Source organism: Canis lupus, chromosome 9 (genome assembly GCF_011100685.1).
Source record: "Canis lupus familiaris isolate Mischka breed German Shepherd chromosome 9, alternate assembly UU_Cfam_GSD_1.0, whole genome shotgun sequence".
Lineage (NCBI taxonomy): Eukaryota > Metazoa > Chordata > Mammalia > Carnivora > Canidae > Canis > Canis lupus.
Window position 1 is genome coordinate 8,297,648 of NC_049230.1, and position 17,650 is coordinate 8,315,297.

The 17,650-nt window shown below is 55.9% G+C and overlaps 1 protein-coding gene across 1 annotated transcript in view; it reads left to right on the top strand.

The window, feature by feature from the left end:
• The first annotated feature begins 621 nt into the window (after positions 1-621).
• Positions 622-17,650, top strand: part of LOC119873395 (translation initiation factor IF-2-like) — a 176,480-nt gene continuing 159,451 nt past the window's right edge. Inside the window, exon 1 of the mRNA XM_038549492.1 lies at positions 622-1,289. Coding sequence (XP_038405420.1) covers positions 622-1,289 — 668 coding nt within the window. The remainder of the gene's footprint in view (positions 1,290-17,650) is intronic.

Consider the following 17,650-nt stretch of genomic DNA (forward strand, 5'->3'; position numbering starts at 1 on the left):
CCGCCTTTGGCTCCCAGGGTGTGCAGCTGCTCAGGTGTCCCATACACCAGGAGAAGGCTGCAGAAACTGAAGCCTGATGAAGGCCATGGCAGCTCCAGAATTTTATTCTAGGAGGGTCCCAAGGTGGCATTTGGTTTGCAGGAGCGGAACCCCGAAACCAAAATTGCCCAGCACTTAACAAGCGTTAGAGAATTACAGTTCGTGTTAGAGGCGGAGAGATCAGGCCGCGTTGTGCAGGGGTCACCTCCCTCTACAACCCGGTGGAAGCAAACTCTAATATCCTTTGCTTCCGATGAAGAATCTGAGGAGCTGCCATGCTCTTGATCAGACTTCAGTTTCTGCAGCCTCGCAGGTCACACGCTTCCTTGAAGGTCACACGGGCGGCTCATGGCAGGCTGGGACTGCAACCTAGCTCGGTTTGTCTGACTCCAGGCTTGTCATCGCGGGAGGCGTTTAGGGGGCTTGAGGTCCCCCACCTTGTGCATCAAGGACCAGCCTAGATCTAACGGAGTTGACAGCGAGGCGGGAATCCCAGCCTTCCCTGCGAAGGGAGGGCGCAAGGGGGCACCGCTGTTGAGGGCGAGCGGCAACCATGCCGACAGCTGTTGTGCATTAGCTGGGATGGGGTGGAGGGAACTACAGTTCCCAGGAAGCAGTGCGGCTCCCTGGCTGCCCCGCTCAGGCCACGCCCAGACCACGCCCCCACCCGCCTCGGCCACGCCCCGGCCACGCCCCCGGGCCGGCTGGTATATAAGGGCCGAATGGCCCGGCGGCGGGCAGAGCGCGGAGGCGGCGCGGGCGCGCGCGGGGCTGCCGGGGCCGGAGGAGGCTGCTGCTCGCCCGCTCGCCCGCTCGCCCGCCCGCCGCTCCGCGCTTCTCCCTCCGCCTCCCCGGCCCCGCGCACCTACGAGCTCCGGGCCGCGGGCCGAGCTGCCCCGGGCGCTGTCCGGGCCTGCAGAGGGGATGCCGGCGGGGACCTCGGGCTCGCGCCGGCGTTGCGCAGCAAAGAAAGGCGAGGCGCGGCGTCGGGGCTGCGCGCCCTGGAGCTCCGGGACGCGGCACTTGGGAACCCCCGCGGCGAGCTCCCGCCATCTCCGCGCGGCCGGAGCGCGCAGCCCGGGGCTGGCCTCGGGTGGAAAGTGCGGGGAATGGGGCGAGGGGCTCCGGACCCCCCACCGTGGATTACTTGGTGTGCATCAGCCGGGCTCAGACGACCCCCACCCCCGCGACCTCGTCTGCGTCCTGGGCTTGCTTCCTTCCACCTGGCAGTCGGGGCGCATACCTGGCAGGTAAGTGTTCCCTGCGTTTCGAGGGAGGGGGTTTGGTGCGCTCCTCTCTCCCCGCCCCCCCCCTCCCCCCCGCGCCGCTTTCTGGAGCTCTTGGGGTTTGCACGGAAATTTCTGCTCTCGCACTGACATCTCCGCAGAGACATCCCCTCGGCCCCCCTCCGGGCGGCCCCCCGCGGGACAGACCCTCCGCCGGGGTGGGGGTGGGGGTGGGGGGCCCGTCGCCCTAACCTCCGCCCTCGTGGCCGCCCCGGGGCCCGTTACCCCGGGAGGGAGCGCTGCCGCCTCGCCGACCCAGACTGCGGCGGGCTGCGTGGGGGCTGCGGCGTCTCCCCAGGTCCCTGTGGCCGGGCCTTGGGTGAGCGGCTTAACTGCAGGGCCACCCACCCAGGGTGCTGTGGGCAAGGCTTCCCGAAGGATGGGAGACGGCAGGATCCCGGGGCACCGCGTCCACCGTCCGCCGTGCATGCACCGGGTTCCAGGTCAGCGTGGGGAGGGGGCTTAGTCTTGAACCCTGAGCTAAAAGCAAACCAGTTTTAATCTATAGCCGCATCCTCTCCTTGTCCTTTTGTGTCGGCCGCCCAGGCCACGGTTTGGGGCAGCTCCCGTGCCTGTCACTGAGTGGGCGACCCAATAGATGTTTGTTGAATGAATGACTGAGCTAGTCCGTCTTGATGTGCAGAGAAGCGGGGGTCTCCTTTACCTTCTCCCTCCTTGCCACTAGGGCTCAACTCCAGGACACCCCCCCCCCCAACCCGGAAGATGGGCTTCCTGGTGATGCTTTCCCAGATGTGGGATTCACTCCCCCCCCCCCCCCACCTTGGCAGCCTGTCCCTGATGATCCATTTCCAGCCCAGAAGTCCCTCCTGCAAAGACAACTTCTGGAAGCTGTCAAGGGGGCCTCCCTGGGGGTGTTCTCAGGTGCTGTGCCTCCAGTGAGCACCTGCTGGGGGTGGGGGGAAGGAGGGAGGGCCAGGCACCGCAGGAGGAGAAGAGGTGGTCTGTGTTAGTACTGTCCCCTCCCCCCTGGAGCCTGTGCCTCTGGCTGCACCCAGGTCCCTGGAAATGCTCAGGTTGACGCAGCACCTTTTCCTGTGGCCTTTATACCCACCCTCTCCCCCTGGCAGCCTCCTGCCGCCCCCAGAGAGGAAATATTAAACTGTCCCACCATTCACGCACAGCTCCACCTCTGCACCTCACTCGATTTTAAAAGTATTCCGTGTTCTCTCTCTTCTTTGGAGGGCTTGGGTGGCTCCGTCGCTGAAGGGTCTGCCTTCAGCTCAGGTCATGATCTCGGGGTCCTGGGATCGAGCCCCACATCGGGCTCCCTGCTCAGTGTGGGGTCTGCTTCTCCCTATTCCTCTGCCTCTCCCCCTGCTGGGGCTCTGTCTGCCTTTCTCTCTCTCTCTCTCTCAAGTGAATAAATTAAAAAAAGTCTTTAAAATGTAAAAGAAAACCACAAAAAAAGTGTAAAAAGCAGGAAAAAAATACTCAGTTCCAGTAGTGCTGGCAGTTTGATGCATTTCCTCATTGCTGAAGCCCTGCAATGTATACACTTTGTTTACTGCTTTTTTCCTCTCGATTTTGCTTGAACAGTTCCCCAGGTAATGGCTGTATTCCTCTGCCGGCATCAAATCCTAATCTGACAATTCCCCTCTTGTTGGACACGAAGGTATTTCTAGATGTTTACCCTTAGAAGTAGAGCCTCGGTGAGCATCTTTTCTACACAAAGCTTTGTCCACCCTTTGGATTATTTCCTTTGGAAAATTACCAGAAATCACTGTCTTTGCTTTAAGTCAGAGTCATGTCTGAAGCTGGAGAAATGCCCCTCTGGGTGGACATTTCGGAGCTGGGCTTGGAGGAAGAGATCCCCACTTAATCCGTCACACACCTTCTGGCACCTGGGAGCCAGAAGACAGTGGGCGCTGGGAAGACACTTGCTGAGTAAATGCAGTGTTTCGTTCATTTCGGTTTTCCTGAGGCCAGCATTGGCATGAGAGTAACTTATGCTTTGCGTCCACGACTACCTTGTAAATTATTTTAGCAAGGCCACAGGTGAAGATTTAGTAGGCGGCTGGATTAAAACTGCTGTCCTTTTTTTTTTTTTTTTTAAAGAATTCACTTTTGATTTTGATAGAGATCTAGATTTACAGGAAAGTCACAAAAATAGTACACGGAGTTCCCCTATACTCTTTACCCAGCTTCCCTGAATGTTAACATTTTTCATACCCACAGCGAGGTGGTCAGAGCCAGGGGATTAACATTCACAGACTACTTTGAACTCCTCTTTGGGCCTTATTCCGATTTCTCCTAAGGTCCTGCTGATGTCCTTTACCGGGCTCAGGAGCCAATTCAGAATCTTGCATTGCAGAAAATTCTGACGTAACAAAAAAAAGCGGGAGTTGAGAGGGATTCAGGAGATGCTCTTCTTCCTCTTTGTTTTTTTTTCCTAAACCATTTTATTGAGGTGTGATTGACATACACAAAGCTGTGCGAATTTAACGTATACAACTTGATGAGCTCGGTAATGAGTGTACACCGTGAGACCCTGACCACAGCCTAGGCCATAAACCTGCGTGGCCTCCAAAAGTTCCCTCCCACCCTCTTTATTATCATTATTATTTTGTTGATAAGAGCACTTACCAGAAGATCTTCCCTCTTAGCAAATGTTTAAGTGTACAATGCAGTATTGTTAACTGTGGACGCTGCGCTGTACAGGAGAACACTAGGCCTTATTCAGCTCAGCAGAGCGTCTTTATTCTGGAGAAGGTTTTTGAGTCGAGACTTCTTCCACTTTCTTGCCCAGGTTGACTTGCCCCTCGTCCCTCCCTATTTATGGCCAGCGGAGCCGCTGAGACCCGACGGGGCCCAGAGGAAAGGGGAGCCCCCGCCGGGAATGGCAGGAAACTTCTCTGTGTACCCCTCCTTCCTTCCCCCGACACCTCCACTGGGAGTGAGTCGTTGAGTAAAAATTGGGTTATAGCCTGATCTGTCCGGACACGTCTTCCAAGGGGTAGGTGGATGGATGACATCCGGTGTGCGTGAGAGCGAGCCGCCAAGCACCGAATCCGCTGCTGACAAGTCCGGCGTGCAATGCCTGTGTGGGTGACTCACGCCGGCCCGAGTAGCAGGTGTGCCGGGCTGCTAAGTGTGCAGACCCAGCAGAGGCCGTGTTTCCTGGTTATCTTGGCAGGTTTGAAGGAACAATGGGTTCTACTCTTACCTCGGACTGGATTTTGGGGATTGCCCAGCCCCAAGGGCCAGGGAGTGATCCCCCTTTTCTTTAGGGGGCTTCTTTCACCCAAGAGGGCTGCGGAGAGCCAGCCCGAAGGGGTTTTGGAAGTGGTTGATGTGGATGGAGGCCCGAGTGTCCTTGCATGAGAGAAGGAAGACCTGCGTTCAGTGAGGAAGCCCACGGCAGAGGCCCTTCTGCGCCTCCAGCAGAGACCACGTTAGCCTCAGTGTCGTCAACAGCCTACGTATGCTCGAGTTAGGGCCGTCCCCTCCTGCTGGGGGCGGCTGCCCAGAGCGAGTGGAGGTGATGTTTGTTCGGGATCAGGAAGTTTTGAGTTACTTGAGTCTCCACACAACAGACTTCAGTTGTCCAGAGAGAGTTTTGGGGGTGTTGTTGGGGGTCTGGTCGCCTAGCGTGGATGTTTCTCCTCCTCTTTGAAGCCCTTCCCGCCTTCCTATTAGACCTCCTGAGCTCTGGAGGATACTCATCCTCTCCTTCCCCGTCCCCCCCACCCCCACCATCCCCGGTGCGCACACACGGGCCCAGACGGTTTCCGTAACCCGGCAGCTCGGCGAGGAGCATAACAGGAAGTCTTGGTGGGAGACGGGCTGGGGATGTTGCCTCTACTTCTGGAACAGCTTCTTCTGTCTACACCTGCCTTGTCCCTCACCTCAGTGACTCCTTGTGGGCCCTCCCTTCTCAGGAGCCTCTGCTGTCCCCTAGCTGGACGTGGGCCCGGTCCAGACTGTTCGCTGGGCCGCTCCCCCAGTCTCCCCAAGTTGTGGTTTGCACGAGGACGGATTGCCTGGGGAACTTGAGAAGAAGGAGTACTCTTCATGAGCACTCAGCAGCCATCCTGCCCTCCCCTGCCTTAGAGGCTCTGTTTGGGTATGTGTGGGGGCTGGGGGTCTGCATTTTTGACAGGCTCCCCAGGCCATTCCAGTACAGATGGACACTTTAAGGATCAGGGTGTTGACTGATTTCTTGGCCAGCAAAACCCTGCATTGAGACTTTCCCCCCCGCTGAAGCTTACCCAGCCACAAAACGATCTTTTCTCTCTTCCAGGAAGCCTTCCAGGCCTACCTCCACCAGGCCGGGGCCCCCACGTGCACTTATTTGGTTTGTAGGTACATCTTTTGAAATCTGAGTCTTGGCAATCAGGTATCCTTTGTGCTTGGTTAGGACAGGAATGGCTGTGTTTGGATGATAAAGGTTGGGCAGTTGTGGGTTTTGGGGACGACTTAGATCTGCAGGCTCTACCCCTGGGTTTGCGAGTTCCCGGGGAGCTTGGAAGAAGAGGCCCCGCGATAGGCAGCTTCCCGCTGCTTCTGTTAGTCGGGCCCACGCAGACCACTGCTCCTCCTGTTTCTGGACGTTGTCGTCTTAGGCAATGTCCACCGTCCCCACGGAGCTGGTCGGGGTCCTCCGCGGCCAGGTAGCCCCCGTTCTTCATGTGGCACATGCTCCCAGCTCACTTTCCACGAGCAAGACAAAGGTCCTGGACGAATGTGCTCACTTTGATCCATGTCGTTGGCTAGAGACGCCCTGTTCAGAATCGCGTGCTTTGCGGACTAGGTTTGCACCTGGAGAAAGGTCTGTACGGAACCAATCATGGTCGGTCACGTGACGTGCGAAAGGCCTGGAGGAAGCATCCAAGCGCAGGAATGCTGAAAAGGCTGGTTTCTGTCTAAGCATTCTGTTTGTGATGTGAATCATCGCCTCCTCCCGCATTTGGTTTGTTGGTACAGGTTTTCACATAGAAATCTTGAAACCAGGTGTTTTTTTTGCAGTTGGTTGAGACAGAAGTGGCTGCGTTGGGACGGATGATAACGTTCTGGGTCCGTAGAGATGAGTCAGACCTTCAGTCTCCCCCTGGGGTCTGTGAGCTTCCCCCCCCCCCAACCCTCCTGGCCCACCGCCTCGCCAGGCCCCACCGTCGTTTGGGAAATGGCCCTTACGGGGAGCTGGTGGTGTGGTCTCCAGCCCCCTTGCATGTCCTGCAGGGTGACCTTGTCCCACTTTAGAGTGGTCTGTGCTTTCCTTGGGCTGGCCGGGAAGCCTGAGAGGAACGGGGCAGGACGGAGCGTCTCCGCCGGCCCGAGATCCCCCGTGTCAGCCCGCGCCCGGCTGGAGCCACCGAGGGACCGTCCTGTCCCGTTACCCTCACCGTCGGCGCGTGGCCCGTCATTCGCCAGCACACGCCCTGCCTCCCTCCCAACTTCTGCAGGTGCTGAGTGCCTGCTGGACGCCTCCTTGGACACTGCCGCAGCCCCTTGCCGCCTTCTCCCGTGGCCTTCGGGTTGGCGGGAAGCGTTTGATTTCGCTGACTTTGCGGAGGAAGGTTCTGCGGCGCTTTGGGCGTGGAAGGGAGGGTCTCCGAGAGCCTGGCCTTCGGGGGCCCAACCTTCAGCGTGTGGGTGAAGGCCTCGGGAGCTCCCGGGACCATGACTGTTTCGGCTGTCCTCCCTTCCTGTCTTAGCTCATTTTTTTTTTTTTAAAGATTTTATGTATTTATTCATGAGAGAGGCAGAGACAGAGGCAGAGGGAGAAGCAGGATCCCTGCAAGGAGCCCGATGCGGGACTCGATCCCGCGACCCCGGGATCACGCCCTGGGCCGAAGGCAGACACTCAACCACTGAGCCACCCAGGCGTCCCCCTCCCTTAGCTAATTTAAACATTTTTCACCTTTTGTTTGTTATGGTGGCAGATTTTACCAGGGTAACCATTTCTTACGGGTGCGATTAACGGCGCTCACGCTGCCTCTCCGTCCTGCCACCATCCATCCGTCTCCAGAGCTTGGTGAGCAGCCCCGACCCCGACCGAGACTCTCTGCCCTCCCAACACCAACTCCCTGTCCCCCTGTCTCACACCCCAGCGGCCACCATTCTGGTGTCTCCATCGATAGGGACCTTGCGGAAGTGCGGGGACCGAGCATTTGTCCTTCCCGTGTCTGCCTTACGTCACTGAGCATCACGTCCCCCAGGTTGGCCCATGTTGTAACAGGTGTCCCAATTCTTTCCCATTTTAAAGCTTAAAACCTTCCCACCGTGCGGAGACCGCATTTTGTTTATCCACCCGTCCATCGATGGGCACTTGGATTTGCTTCCGCCTCGTGGCCACTGTGACCACTGCCGCCCTGACCATGGGTGTGCAAATAACCTGTTGGTGTCCCCGCTTTCAGGTCTTCTGTGCCTATGCCCAGAAGTGGGGTTGCTGGACTCTAGGGTCATTTCATGTGTGATTTTTTTCTTTTACTTTTTTTTTCTTTTTTTTTTTTTTTGAGAAACCATCGGATTGTTTTCCAAAGCAGCTGCAGAATTTCACATTCCACCAGCAGTGAGGCAGAAAAGTTTGGATTTCCCCACTCACTCCCTGGCTTTTGTTTTTGATCACAGCCATCCCACCGAGTGTGAAGTGGCACTTTAATTATAAAGGCAGGTCGACCCCCACGGTGAGAATGTTTCCCACCCTGGTTTTACACTCGGGGATGCCTGTGGATCTCCTTTTCTCTCCCAGGGAGAATCTTCCCTGGGAGCTAAGCACCCCGGGGAAATGAGGAGCAGTGGGGTTTACGTGGGCAGCGCTCGGCCCAAGTCGGCTTTGTGCATTAAAAGGATTGATGATCTAGTGAGTTCTTTCCATCCTGATTATTTGCCATGGGAGTTTTTACAAGTGGTTTTGTGTCCCTATCGCGTCTGGTACCACCCCCAACCCGGCGAAACAGCCAGGTGTCCTCCCCATTTTACGGAAGAGGTTATCAAGGCACAGGTGAGGGAAGGATGTGCCGGAGGTGGACACTGACCCAGAGGAGCCAGCTCCTGACTCCTCACCTGGCACACACCGTGCACAGGGAGGATTTTGGAAGTGTTGGTACAATGGGGGTGGGGGTGGGTGCTGGGAAGATGGAGATTGGTGTCTCCATTGGAGGGAACTCCAGGGGGAGCCTTCTTTAGGTGGCCAGATTTCATATATGAAGTTTGCTGGCCGTGGTTTTTTGTTTTGTTTTGTTTTTGGGAAAAAAAAATTAACTTTTCTATGAAACTCTTCTGCACAGCCACATGGGTTAAGAAACATCTTTTGGAGCACCGTGGTGCCGTGATAGATCTCCGTCTCGGCTCCCGTGGAGAGCCCTGGTTCGAGGCTGGGTCAGAATGCCCAGCTGCCCAGCTCCCTCTTCAGGTTTTTTTTTCCTGAAACTGTGTGTGATCCCCCAAAGCTCACTCTTTTCCGGCTGGTTATTGGACATCCCCAGCGTGCATCCAGCCTCAGCGGGGGTTAGGTGTTTGCAGGAAGTGGTCTTAGTGGCCTGGGGACCGATTGTGTCTGCAGACAGAAAGCGACCTCGTGTCCCTGGAAGCATCATGAATGTGGTTCTAGTTCATTTCAATTTTTTTTTTCCATTCTGATGTTTCTTTTTATTTTTTAAAACGAAGCAACAAGAACCAAAGTTCTTACTCCTGTGGATGGGGTGAAAGAACAGGGTGCTCCCAAGCTCGAGGAGGAGGCTTTCTTCTCTCTCGGAGGGGAAGGGAGGAGGTGCCTGCCTATGGCATCGCCCCACCCCGGCCCCGGCCTGTGACCCCTTCCTCCTCTGACTTCACACAGGACACGTCTAGTGGCCCCAGGGTCACCCTGGCGGAGGCTTCTCTGAATCTGAGGGCATCCGTGGCCCCTGGCAAGCCAGCTGGGAAATTTAGATGTTTGGGTTTTTAATTAAATTTCTTAAGTAGAAACCAGGAATGTGGTTAACCAAAGAGCTGAGATGGTCCCAGTTTCTAATTCCACCCTGGCCACTGGGCTTTTCCGCCTTTCCCGGAATTGTTTTCTGGTCACTTTCCACTGACCTGTTTGTATCCTGTCCTCCTCCTCCACCCGCCTCATGTTGTACTTGAATTAAAGCCTTTCCTCGTTTCCAGATTCTTTCTCTCTGTCCTGGTCATCCTGGCATCTGTCTGTAGGGGAAGATGACTTGGGGAAGATGCCTGTGTGGCTGCCTTCATGGGTGGTGGTCAGAATGGCCATTTGATATCACCTGTGCCCTAAAGCAGGCCCTTGCCCTGTTCCTTCTGCCTCCCTGGATGAGGGTTCAACAAATACAGCCGCCAACCCGTGCCGGCTGCCAGAGCAGCAGTGTTACGTCGGGAAGGAGAGAGAAGCCCGCCTTCTGCAGGCTGGGAGCAGATGGCTCCAGCGTCTCTTTCTTCATCCTCATAGGCCTGCTTGTGGGTGGGCATCATCATCTCTGACATCAGAGGTTTAAAAGGTTTAGAGACTTGAAGCAATGTCCTTAAGACGCCAGAGCTTTGCAGGATGGAGCCGTGGTTCAGACTCGGGTCTTAACACGTGCCCAACCCTGGGGTCCCATCCTGGCCCGGTCACCAACATCTTTGTGACATTGTATGAGTCACCGGGCCCCTCTGGGCTCTATTCCTCATTCATTAAAAAACGAATCTATTTTTAGGTTGAGTGATTTTGGTTGCAAATTGCAGAGAAACCAATTCTAATGGGCTTAAATAATCAAGTTTTGGGTTGTTAATTTGACTGGAGAGTCTATGCATTATGCTTTTGGGTGATTTGGGGGGTGATTGGGCTCTCTGGTTTTTTTTTTTTCCAATTCTTTTTTTTTCCTTTTTTATCTGTTTTCAAGATTTTATGTATTTATTCATGAGAGACACACAGAGAGAGGCAGAGACACAGGCAGAGGGAGAAGCAGGATCCCTGCAAGGAGCCTGATGCAGGACTCGATCCCAGGACCCTGGGATCACGACCTGAGCCAAAGGCAGACGCTCAGCCACTGGGCCACCTAGGTGCTCTTCTCCAATTCGTTTCATTCTTGTGTTTTACTTTCCCAGTAGAAGCAGAACGGCAGGAGTATTTGCAGACCCCTGCCTCCACAGACCCAGAGTAAGAGAATGCCTTGATCGCAGCTTTCCAGAGGGCTGACCCTGTGGGAGCTCACCCCTGGGAGGTGATCCATCCGTGTGCCAAGAGGTGGGATGCCCTGATTAGCTGTCCTTGGTCACATGCCTCACAGCTGATCTGTGGGTCGAGGCAGCTTCCCTCCCCAGAGCCACTGGGATGTGCAGACGGAAATTAGGGCCTTAGGAGCAGGGCGGGATACAGAGAAATATCAGATTTGCTACGAATGAATTGGACCAGTGGATAATCCACCAGAATGAATGGTGGGCAGGGAATTGATTGTGTTTCCCACTGTCTAGCTAGGGACCTAGGAGGGTGGAAAGGTATGGTAATGCTCAGTGACAGGTGGCAAATGGATGAACCTTACCAGTTCTTCCCTCCTCTGAGTCTCTGAACCCGAGAGTCTGTTTTTTTTCAGGGGACATCATCTTGCTCCATCAGGGAGCTAGGGCTTTGGCTCTGGGATCTCCAAGACCAGCCTTGCAGGGGATCACTCACGGCTGGGTTTTCATTTACCTGCATGAAAGGGCTGTTACCTGCATAGCCAGTTGATGCTTGGAATGGCAGCTCTTGCCTGAGATTCCTTTAAAACGAAGGAAAACACCTTCCCCCATTCTGAGCACCTCCAGACTAGGGATGTTGCTCCTGGCCTACCTGGCAGAGGCAAATCCTGTCCTATTCCTGGTGTGAAAAGCCCAGTGATGGGAACAGGGGCTAGTGGGTTTGTACAGGCTTCTCGCTGAGCTCCTGGGGAGGAGACTGAGCACCCAGTCAGACCAGACAGAGGGCTCGACCTGGAGCAGCCACACACGTGGACTGATGTAGATGGCTCCAATGTGTTCACAGGTACAGGTGCCAGCTTGTGGCCCAGCTTCTGGGGGCTCCGTGTTAGAGGGATGGCTTTGCTCTCCAGGCTGTTGAGCTCCAGGTGGGGGCCCTCCTTGCTTGCTTTGTCCGCACATTACACAGGTAGGCTTTGTCTGGGGAGCAGTGACTCATGCTCATGGGTCGTGTGAGCCTCCTTAAAGGCAGCCATGCTGTCCTGGCAGGTGCTCCCAGCTGGCCTCATTTGTTATTGCGAGGAAAAAGGTTCATTATCATGGCGATAAATTATTTCTGCTCTGAAGCTGGAATGTGAATAGCCTCTTTAGGAAGGGTGGTGCAGTGGAGGAGAGGGGTGATTGTCGTGTCTTCAAGTGATGCATGTCCTAGGACGTGTGCTAGCTGCTTCGTTCAGTATTGCCCCCATTTAATCGATGGGCAAGCTGAGACTCCCAAGAGTTAAGTCACTTGTCCGAAGTCACCCTGCCCTCCTGGAGCCCAACCTTGATCTGCTTCCAGGTTGGCACATGACGGCATCCACCTGGCTTCTGGCTGCCAGCTTGCGTCCCAGCTTCTTTTGGAAAATGCCAAAAGTCACACATGGACTTGATAACATCTCGATAGCGATGATTCATCCTTCCCCTCTTCCTCCTTACCACGGACAAGTTTAAAACAGCGTTTCCTTCTCCCTTCTCAGTGAAGTCAAGAGTTAAAACAAATTTACACCAAATTAATGGAAAGGTTCATCTAGAGTTACCCCGAGGAAAACACGATCACTAACTGCTCCCCGGGTTCCAGGTCTTTCCTCGCCTTCCCCCTCCTGTCTTGCCGTCCTCCCGTTGCTCCCTGCAGGTGTAAAATCCCGCTGGAAGAGCTACAAGTCATTGCGCACCAGCTCCCAACTAGCAAGGGTGGAGTCGGGATCCGGACGCAGGTCTATTTCGTTTTTAAACCACTGCATTTCCTTCCAGTATTGTCCTGAGTCTGTGCACTTAGGAGATGCCCGTGTCCCGGGCGTGCGTCGACGTCATCAGTCCCCGTGTTGTTGAAATCCCGGGAGGGATGCTCAGGCCTCGGCCCGCCCAGGTGGAGTCCTGTCGCATTTTCCATCTCCTGCGATCGTTGGCATTTAGAGCGGTGATTCAGGGGTGGTCTAGCATCCTCGCTAGAGGAACCTTATGAGGTTGGGTGCACACGTGTGAGCGGGACAGGGAGGCAGACTGGCCCACGATGGAGGCCTCCGATGGAAATGCTGTGTTGAAGGGTTGTGACGCTTCATCCCCCGGATGGTGTTCTGTGCGCTTTACTCCTTGAGCTCAAAGCTGAGCTGAGCTTTCACACCACACCTGCGGCTCGGCCTGCCCTTCTGATGTTGTGCTTGGAAACTGGACAGAGTCGTCCAGGGCTGGGCCAGCATCACCTCCGCCCGGGTTTAAGGGCAGGTGAGAGATCCTTGCCCATCTGGGCCGCGCTCCCGTTAGCCACCACGTGCTCTGTCCTTTGCTCACAGGATGTCATTGGGAAAGTGGAGAATGGAGCCTGTGTGGCCTTGGGGTTGGGGAGGGGTGGCAGTCGAGGTGTGTCTAGTTTGCGGATCGCGTGGACTGAATCTTGGATTCTTCCTCCCACTTCTTTGCTTGCCTCTTCTTGGCTTAAAACCTGTGTGAAAAAAAAAACAAAAAACAAAACAAAACCTGTGTAAACAGGGGCAGCCAGGGTGGCTCAGCGGTTTAGCACTGCCTTCGGCCCGGGGCCTGATCCTGGAGACCCTGAATCGAGTCCCATGTCGGGCTCCCTGCATGGAGCCTGCTCCTCCCTCTGCCTGTGTCTCTGCCTCTCTCTCTCTCTCTCTCTGTCTCTCATGAATAAATAAATAAATTCTTAAAAAAAAATAAAACTGTGCAAGCATTACAGAAATGGAGAGCATGTTCATGGCTCTATGTGCTTCGGCTGCCATTGTCTCTCTGCTCCAATGTCGCTGGATATAACTTGGGAGAAAAAAAATTCCACTTTCTAGTCCAGAGCTCCAGTCCACTTTGGGTTTTCTTCTCGGAAGCCCAGAGCTTGGGCTGCAGAGGGTAGGATTTGGGAAGCGCAAGATTGGGCTTCCATTGGCTTAAGTGCGGTGACTATGTGAAGGTGGCCTGTGTCCTCGGACGTGCAGGCAAGTGTAACCAGCCCCCCGAGCTCTGTTGGCCTGAGTGGACAGACAGCACTGGGGTGCAGTGAGGTGCCCCCGATGGTCCTCCTTCCTGGGGTCTGCAGTGGGCTCGTCTCACTCAGCCCTCACTCTTCCCTGCAACCTGCTAGTCACTACCTTCCCGAGGGGCTGTGTCCCTCTCCCTGTACTTAGTGACACTCACGGGGAGGGGGGGCAAGAACCCTAGAATCCAATATTGCTGTCCAGTCATTCCTCGGGTTAAACTCACTCTCTGTTTTTGCTTTTACCCAATCTTTCCCTTCCCCTCATGTCTGCATGACTGACAATGTAACATGTACCGGTGATTGGTTCACATACGTGGATTTTTCTCCTTCGGCACAGTCAGAAGCGTCCATTCACGGCACCTGGCCTGAGGCCGACTCTGGTATAAGCAGTTTATATCTTGGGGAGGTGACAGGTCAGAGGCCCACGCCACTCTGCCCTTTGTGTGTGGCCCTGGGTGCTGCACCCATGGACTGGCAAGGCCCCCCAGACACGTTGCGTTGGGAAGATGGGTACGCATCTTGGTTTGGGGAGGGGTTACAGGTCTCTGCTCCAAGTGGCCCTGGCCGTTGCACGCTTCCGTCCCTTGTGCCTAGAATTGGTGGCTTCGGCAAGGGGGCTGGTTTTACTAATTTGCCTTGTGGCTTTGGACGGGTTTTACCACATCTTGGGGCCTCAGCCTCCTGCCTGTGTACCTTCGAGTGTACACTCGGTTCCTTGATTAATCCCGGCATAGAAGGCGTCTCCTTGTCTCCCCTGCTGCCTTCGGCAGATGCGCGGGAGCAAGGTGGGCAAGAAGAAACGCCCGATTGTTCTTGGCGGACGCGTCGCTCCAGCTCTTTCTGCCGTACGGACCGCACAGCTTCCTGGACAAGGGCTCCGTGAAACTATAAGCGAAATAACACGCAGCCGTCTCGTGGGCCCTTCTTTATAAAACATCACTTGTGATGATAGTTTGGGATGTCTTCAGACGTAAGCTAGGGTGACCTTGGGCCATAATAAACAACGAGGGATGAGCACTGGGTGTTATTCTGTATGTTGGCAAATTGAATACCAATAAAAAATAAATTTATTATTAAAAAAAAAACCAACAACAACGGGGGGAGTAAATTACCCCCCTCGCCCTGGGGCCGGAGAGAATTTTATTTATTGAAGGGCCTGGGGGTGTCCTGCCTCCCCGCTTTCCACAGCCAACATTTGGACTCAAACTGCCTTCGAGGGATTGATCCTCTTAGTATGACGACGGAATGGAGGCCCTTCGTTTCGGTAAAAGTAAGATTTCTGGGACGCTGGGGTGGCCTAGTGGTTGAGCATCTGCTTGCAGCTCTGGGTGTGATCCTGGGGTCCTGAGATCGAGTCCTGCATTGGGCTCCCTGCATGGAGCCTGCTTCTCCCTCTGCCTGTGTCTCTGCCTCTCTCTCTGTGTCTCTCATGAGTAAATATAATCTTAAGAAAAAACATGAGATTCCTGTTTGCTGGGGGTTCCCGACCTGGCTTTGGGAGGCCGACCCCGCTGCAGGGCTCACAGCCCCCCCGCCACCAGAATCCTGCTCTGCAGCGGTTGCTCCCCCTGCTTGCATTTCTGTTGTCCTGGAGGCAGAGCTGCCTGGTAATAACCTGAATTGCTCTGGGAGGGAGAAGTCCTCGCCACACCCCCTCTTCCTTCCCGCCCTCCTCACCCTCCCCTCCTCCTAGGAGGGGAGGAAAAAAAAATAAAAAAAATCATTCTTCCTTTCTGCATCTGTGTCTTTAAGAATTCCCTGCATTGTAGCCCCGGGACAGAGACCCTTCTGTGAGAGTCTGCTGGAGGCCTGTCCTCCGTGACACCCCGCCCCCCATATTAAAAGACCATCGGAACAAGCTCCCCATTCTCCTCTGGAGAGGGTCCCTCTGTCCCAAGCCAAGCAACTCTTAAGGGAGCGTTTATCCTGGGACACTCAGCTTACAAAGCCCGCTGCAGCGTCAGATAAACTCACTCAGACCCGCGGGGAGAAGGACAAAACCCCCTTTATTTTCACCCCTGCGGGGAGACCAATAAGGACTTTGTGCTGAGAGCAGGGGTCTGAGCAAACAGAGGAGGGGTCTGTGGTGGGGCTGGGCTGGGGGGAGTGGAGAGCCTCCAGGGCCATTATCTTATCAGCTTATCTTTAGGGGGACTCTCAGCAGGGGACAGTGGGCTGTGACTCTGCTGGAACCACCTTGGCTGTCCCCTGCAGCGCCCCGAGAAACCCTTGGGCGGATTCGCCTTGGTTGTGCCAAGAGGAATCCCTGGTTTCTTTCTTCAGCCTATTTGGATAGGGCAACGCTTGTGCACTTGGTGGGCCAGGCCCCAGTTGTGTGCATGCGCCTGCACATCTGGGCGAGGTTGCGTGCATGCACCCCATCTGGGGGTCTGCGGGCACCCCCGGCCCCTCACGTGTGGCCGTTGCCATAACTCGGGCATAGCCTTTGTTGTGCGTGGCGAGATGTTTTCACTCAGTCATGTAAGCCAGACGTTTCCGTGATTGGTTGTTGGAATTGGAGTCTTGTTAGTTGAACAGCTACTGAGTGCTCTGCAGACCTGGGACGTAGGCCGAGAGGACAGCGCCGGGCCTCCCATCACCAAGGGAGTGTCTGCGCCTCGAGCCTCTGCCCGCTGCCCAGCAGGAGGACCCCGCACAGCTCAAGGGGGTGCAGGGGAGGAGCTGAGGGCGCCGGGGTCACAGCAGCATGAGGGTGCTGGTGCTGCCGGGCCCTCGCCTCCTGGCCTGGCTTTGGTTTGGGTTTTGCTGTTCCTCGCTCCCTTTACGTGGCTCCGGCTGGAAAGCTGCTCCTGAAGCGCTGCAAAGCGAAGCTGTGCGTTAGAGCCTCTCGCACCCCTTGTACCCCGTGCCCTCGGAGTGCTTGTCTCGCACGGGTGCCCCCTCCTAGCGGGGAGACAGCAGAGAGGCTGGAGCCTCTGCTGCCCACCTGGCTGCTGCAGCAAACAAGCTGAGTTAAGGGCCCTTGCTGGAGGGAGCTGTGGTCGAGAAGGAACCTTCCCCACGAATGTCTTGAGAGAGAGGATCCCTGACCCCGTTCCCAGCGCCCCCCTGAACCCTAAATCTGTGACTGTCTCCCCATTTTCTTTCCTCGGGGTGGTGGACCCTGGTGGTGGGGGTTGGCGGGGTGAGAGGAGGGGAGGGCAGGAGGGTCGGCTCCTGAAATTCCCAGGTGGCCTGTGTCTCATGTCTGCCCGCCCCAGGAGTGGGTGCCTGCGGGAGGCCGGGTGGGGGTGCAGCGGCAGCCGGAGAGGCCTTTCCAGCAGGGCTTCGTGGCCCAGGTGAGGTCCCTGTTCACAAATCACGGCTGCCAGGGCAATCAGGGGACCCGCATCCCAGGGCCGGAGGCTCCTGGGCCTTCCCCTCGTGGCAGAGCCTGCCTTGCCCACGGGCCATTGGTTCCCCGCTGAGGCTGCCTACAGTGTGAACCAGGAGGGCAACAGTTGCCCCGGATCGCTGGGACTAAAGTGATGGAGGGGCCACCTTGGTGAGAACCTGACCTTCTGCGGACAGACAGCAGGAGCTCCGGGCTCTGCAGGTGGACTTCCTGCAAGAGGAGGCTGGGTGGGTCTCAGAAGCAGGCGCTGGGCACGGGTGGGGTGGGGAAGAAGGGGAAGCAACAGCCCCATCTCGGACAGTCGGAGGGTGGGCCTCTGCATCCCTGGTGTGTTCCTGGACCAGGCTCCCAGGACTGGATGGAGAAAATGAGCATCACCGGCCTGAAGTCGCCACCAGCCATGGGATCCAGAATAATCTCCAGGGAACATTCACACCACAGTGACAACTAGCACCGATGGGGCTGGGGGATCGGGGTCACTCCGGGCAGGGCAGCGGCGCTGGTGGGTGTGCCCTGGTTATTTCTTTACCTTTGCCTCAACGCGAGCCCTCATCTCCTACAGGTGAGTGTTTTGGAACTACTTACTGCAGGACGTAGAGCACAGAGGTTTCGGTGCCACCGTCTACGGATGGGCCATCTAAAGGAGGGCGCACGTTGTCTTGGGTCCAGGGTCTCTGTATCAGCTTGCCGCCTCCCAGGAGGGAGATCTTGGAGAGCTTGCCGTGCCTCTCTAAGCCTTGGCTTGTGTTGTAGGCAGAGAACCAGGACGTGTCCCAGAGTCCATCCTGCTCTAGAAATAACGCAACCACGTGTTTTACGATGGGCATA